This window comes from Myotis brandtii, unplaced genomic scaffold (genome assembly GCF_000412655.1).
Source record: "Myotis brandtii unplaced genomic scaffold, ASM41265v1 scaffold195, whole genome shotgun sequence".
NCBI lineage: Eukaryota > Metazoa > Chordata > Mammalia > Chiroptera > Vespertilionidae > Myotis > Myotis brandtii.
Window position 1 is genome coordinate 502341 of NW_005357271.1, and position 5859 is coordinate 508199.

General features: G+C 44.5%; 1 protein-coding gene across 1 annotated transcript in view; it reads left to right on the forward strand.

Moving 5' to 3' along the window:
• Nucleotides 1-4140, forward strand: part of LOC102241020 (cryptic protein-like) — a 16924-nt gene extending 12784 nt beyond the window's left edge. The window contains exon 6 of the mRNA XM_014538640.1: nucleotides 3961-4140. Within this exon, the coding sequence (XP_014394126.1) occupies nucleotides 3961-4100 (140 nt within the window). The 3' untranslated portion in view covers nucleotides 4101-4140. The remainder of the gene's footprint in view (nucleotides 1-3960) is intronic.
• The last annotated feature ends 1719 nt before the right edge of the window (nucleotides 4141-5859 follow it).

Here is a 5859-nt window from a genome sequence, read left to right on the forward strand (position 1 = left end):
CTATGGAGAGATCTGCAGATTCTTCTTCTTTGTTTGGGGTTTGGAGGTGCCTAGATGAGGCCCAGCTGTGAAGCAATGCAAGCTGCTGTGGGGCCTTGGGCCTTCTTTTGGAAGTTGTGGGTCTCTCTGACAGCTGCAGTTTGTTAGGTAATTTTCAGATTGCCAAGGGCCAGGCCTTTCATATGCAAATGCCTCTGTGCACAGCTTGGGTAGGGTGGGGTCTCGGGATCAACAGGGTGGAGCAAGCAGCTATGGCTGCTCCTCAGTCCTACCCTAAGAGGCCCTGCATCTCAGTGTCCCGGTAATCGCTGCAAGCACCTCTGAGAGAAAGCCGCCCTCGAGTTCCGACTGATGCCAGACAGTCCAGTTTCTCCCCGTATGAGTCTGGGTCCCCAGAGTCTCGCCTGGAATTGGAGTTCAGAGCAGTCAGGAGCTTGAGACTCCCTCCCGATTGAAAAAGACAATGTCCTCAGTTGCCAGCCCTTTCTGCGTGCGCCTCCGTACCTCTGCACTTTACTTCCGCACCTCCTCTGAGTCTCAGTGTGCTTTTCTCTTTCCTTTTAGTTGTAGAATTTCCACGCAGCCAGCCTTCCTCTTGTTCTGGATGGTGTTTGTTTTGTCTTTTAGTTGTATTTTTGAAGTGGTTGTTCGAGGCAGCAATTTCCAGTGTTTACCTATGCCGCCATCTTGGTTTCTCCTCACCAAAGTATTTTAATCAATACATTGAGGTTAGAATTACTTCATAATCTAGCATTAATTGTAAATTTATTGAAATGTGAAATGAACAACACCCTCTAATACTTGGTGGGCATTAAGTTAATTAGGGTTAAAAAAGGTAAGCTTTCCACTAATAGGGGCTTTTACTTAGTCCTTGAGCCAGCCCAAGATCTCTTTATACAGAGGGTGGTTCTTTTTACACATAGCCCCAAAGAATTTCATTAGTATATTTCATTAGTATCAAGAACTAGTTTAATGCTCTAAATAATGACAAAGTAAAGTAGGAAACTCAAAAGCCTTCAAAGACAAACAGAAAATGCAAATGTCAGATTGTGGTCAGGTCAAGTTTCACTTCTCACTTCAAACTCAGTTTTTAAAAATACATTTCTGACATAAAACAATCAACCAACCTACCAACAAGCAAATAAACATCTGTGGGACAGAGCCAGCCTGTGGGACTGTGGGTGTTGAGGGGCTGTGGCCTGTGTGGCTGCAGTCTGTGTGGCTGTGACCTCTGGGGAAGATGGCTTGCGCAGGTCTTGGCCCCAACCAGCAGTGAGACCATGGTGTGCTGCCTGGGAGAGAGCAGACCCTTTGTTAAGCCCTCCTGGAATATTCTCCCATGATAGGTGTTGGTCCAATGGGTGAGCTCTCTGGGTTGCACAATAGGAGAGGAAGCCATTTGCCTCCCAAGGGCATCTGTGAGTATCTGCAAATAGGAGTGTTTTGGGAATTCTGGTTCTGTACCTCACATTGAAGCATGATGTTATTCTCATCCAGGGTGCTGGCCAAACTTTTTTTTTTAAATCTCCCATTCCACCAGTAAAAATATTTGAGCCATTTTCCCATTAAGTAGTGATGACACAGCTGCCATGCTGAGCATGCACAAACTTGATTTCCTTTATAGCTTCCTTTTCATGTATGTGCAGGCTAGTATACATGATAAAAATCTGGTATGTCTGACTAAAGTCTAAAAAAGGCCATTCAATAAGTGTATAATAAAAATCATCCTATATAATAAAAGTCTAATATGCTAAGTGTCCAGTCGGCCGTTCAGCCAATCAAAGCGTAATATGCTAATGATATGCTAAGGCTGCTCAACTGCTTGCTATGATGTGCACTGACCACCAGGGGGCAGGTGCTTCAACCAGTAGGTTAGTTTGCTGCTAGGGTCTTACTGATTGGGACTGAGTGAGACCTGCCACGGTCCCTCCCTGGCTGGCCAACCTCCAGTGTCCTTCCCCAGCCACGATCGTGCACCGGCAGGGTCCCTTGGCTTGGCCTGTGCCCTGTCGCAATCCGGGACCCCTCAGGGGATGTTGGAGATCCAGTTTTGGCCTGATTCCTGCAGGCTAGGCCGAGGGACCCCACTGGTGCATGAATTCATGCACCGGGCCTCTAGTAGCTTATAATAAATCATTCATCAGTAGCAGAGTTGTGTGTGTGTGTGTGTATGTGTGTGTGTGTGTGTGTTTGGCATGACATAAAATAATGGTGGGCTTAGAACCACTGATTTCCTAGATTCTAATATACACAGTAAACATTAGTAATGCTTTTCCTATAAATATGTAGTGGAAGTTCTAATATTTTCTCTCTTAGCTCAAAGGGTAACCTTGTGCTCCCTTGGAGGGATACTATATGGTGCTCACAGCCTCAGTTTCAGGACTCCTGCTTGAGGGGCTGACTCAGTCTAACCTAATTCACAAAGCTGACTAAAAAAATGACCTTCGAGTTTATATACAAGAAAAGACAATTGGTGGGGTCTGAATCCTTCTTTGTGGGCAGTCTGTTTCCTTTTCTCAGGGGAAAATCAGCTCTCAAGTTCAGTACTTGCTGACCCTTTTCTTACCTGAATAGCTTCTTATTTTGTGAGCCCCTATCTTTCAACAGCTCTTCTGGAGCCTCCGCTGGGCCTACATGTTAGGGTTCCTGTTTTGTGGGGTCTAGTACCCTGGAACATCACTCTCACAAGGGGAGGTGGTATGGGGAAGGCGCCTAGGTTTGGAGTGGGCCGAACTTTGGTCTCATCTTGAGTCTGGCCTCCTAGACTGCCCACAGTGGCTCACCTGTGAGCAAGTACAGAGTGGGACCCTTCTATGGTGGCTTGTCTTTGTTATTACTTGTTCATTCTACTGTCTCATGCTCACCACAGGTTCTCACGTCCAGGGCATCTCCTAGAGGCATCATAGAGTGTGGGGCTGGGCAGCCCTATTCCAGGAGCAGCAGGTGGTCGGGGGGCTGGCTAGCCCAGGGAGAAGTTCCTGTAGTGGGGCCCTTCCTTAGCTATGTGCTGCCCTGCCCAACCAACCCCACATCAGCCCCTGATTTGCTTGTGAGAATGCTTTGGTGGAGTTGGCATCCTTACCTGTGACCATACCTGTGGGGCTTACCAGCTTTACATGGTAATCACTCACCACTAGGGACTTTAACCAAGACAGTACCCCAGACTAGGGGAGATTGACAGTTATTTCTACTCAGCACCCCTGGGCTGGAGGCTCAGCCATACAGAAAGCCAGACTCATGGGCCCTTAGAGCTCAGTGAGGTCTGCTGTCAAGGATCCACATTGTGACAGCAGGAGAGGTTAGCACTGTGGGGTGTGGTGCCACAATGCTGTGGAGCTGTTTATTGTTGTTACTTCCCTGTGGTATTTTGCCATTTTTTTAGGGGTGGGCACTTTCCTTCTGTTTACTAAATTGTCCCTAGTTAAAAAAAAAATAGTGTTAAGACTATGGGAGAAAGTTGGACCTTCCTTGTACCAGATAGATGCAAGCTATTTTATTGCGCTATATTTTAAATCAGATATATTTGCCCCTGATTGGTAAATGACTTGGTTTGGAACTCTGAAAGATCACCTTGGTCAGCTCATGTGCTAAATGAGAGGGGGTGCAGGGTCACTTATTTGTTGCCTTAATGACAATCAGTGAATTCTTCAACAAATCCCAGGTTCCACAAAAATCCCATTGTTTTGGCTTCAGCAAAAGGAATAAAAAAGCTAAAGGCAAGCACATATTCCTTGAGCTGTGCCCCCAAAGGCTGACTTCCTTCTGCGATGCGGTGACCTTTGGTGAGCCCGTGCTATGGGCTCTGGGTTTACTCCCATCCAGCCCTAATGCAGGCAAAGCCTAGTTAGGAGGCCAAAGCAGGGAAAGACCTTTATCAGAGCATGTGCAAAAGCCTGTTTCAGTCCCTTAAAACAAGTCTGCAACAGAGTGTCTTACATTTTCTGGTGTTTTTTTTCCCAGACCTGAAGGAATTTCTCACCTCATACTCGACTAGACTAAGCACACAGTGCCTGCTGATTTTTCTCAGCTTCCTGCCCTGCTTCCTCCTGAAATGCATCATCAGTGAAGGAGAGATTGCTGCCTGGCCTGCAAGAGCCTAATTCGAAATTCACACCGGCAGGACCTTAGTGTCCCTGGATCTGTTGAAAAAGCATGTCTTGTGCATCCTCTTTAGTTTTCTGTGTTGTAAGTAATATATTTGCTTGATTTTGTATAAATCAAAGTATTACATAAATAATTTTATTAATAAACATTATCATGAAAGAGCCTTTTTTGCTTCCCTAAGCCTTATTTCTAGGTACATGACTTAGCCTCACATGAGTAAACACTAGAGGCAGGGACCTCTTCAACTCTACATCATCTGTGATTTCAGAGTAGACTGAGCAGGCAGACCCTCCCAAATAACAACTCCTCTCCAACACCCCTAGCCTCCATGTGTAGATGCACTAGAGATGCTGTAACCTAACCTAAATAGATGCTGTAAATTGCCTATATATGCAGGCAGCCTAGCATAGACTAACTTTTATTTAGAATTCATAACTTTGCTTAGATTAACCTGTAAACCCACTTAGAACACCCTAGGTTTTATAAGGTTTGTGTAACCACATCCTGTAATTTGCTAAGAGTTTAACAGAAGGGACTTAATTGGTTAAACTTCCTTCCATACCTATACCATCCCTGACATTGACGATTGCCAGAACTGTCTTTTCAGGGACAAGCTCAGGATGATTTGCAGAACCAGGGGGTTGATCTGGCTGAAACCACCCAAGGCTGGCCAAAGTGGCCTGGAGGACTCTGTACTGACCTCTTCATGAACTTTTCTCATTATACCCTCACTGTAATACTAAAATGTCCTCCTAGAGGTAGAAATTGTCTGCCATTTTGGAATGAATATGTGATGTATGTATAGACATGTTTTCTAACTGTATATGAGCAGGAATATCCCCACCTATACCTGCAATGAGGAAGCTCTTCTCAATGTTTATGCATGACTTTCCTGAATAAAAACTGTTAATATAAAAACATTCAAACCTATAAAGAATTTTTGTGAGTTTATTTGAGCCAAACTGGCAGTTGCCCAGAAGCAGAATCTCAATGGATTGGGATAATGCTCCAGAAAATGGCGGCCCTTTACCTTGTTTTATATATCAAAATCAAAGGAGGAGATGTAAGTGGGTTACATGAAATCCATTGGTGATAGATTAGGGAGGTGGGAGAAAGCAAAGGGGGTACCCCTGGGATTGGATAAAAAGTGCAATGATGGACACATGCTTCTTTTACATAGGTGGGTATAGGATAGTTAACAGTCGACAATTAACAGCATAACAATAACAATAAGGGAATTTGTGGTCTCTGTCTTAGTGCCATTTGTTGTGCCCTGAGGGATCCAGGAAAAGGGAAGTTACAAGTTACCCTGACATTCCACAGGTATGTTATCTTAAATGCAAAAAGACATTAGGCTCAGTAAAGATTGAAGTTGATCTTTGTTAGGGAAAATACTGGCCTAGGACATGACTACCCACTATAAACTGCTTTTAGTTAAATTTTTAATTTCAGACCATCATTTGTGGTTTTGAAGCAATGAAGCATAGCAACATTCATCTCGGGTAAAAAACAAACTGCTGTTTGCTGGCTTCTGTACACACCTGCTTGCTTAAACAATAGGGTAGTTACCTCAGTTTCCAGATTGAGACCTGGAAACATATAAATCACCCCACTGATTGTGGTTTTACTGGTCTATCAAAACACATTCCTCTGCACCTGGAGACCAGGACAGCACAATTGCTCTAATTGCTTCAGTGGCTCCAGAAAATGTTTTCCATTGACTCAGTGGTCCCAAGACCTGACTAGGACAGCATA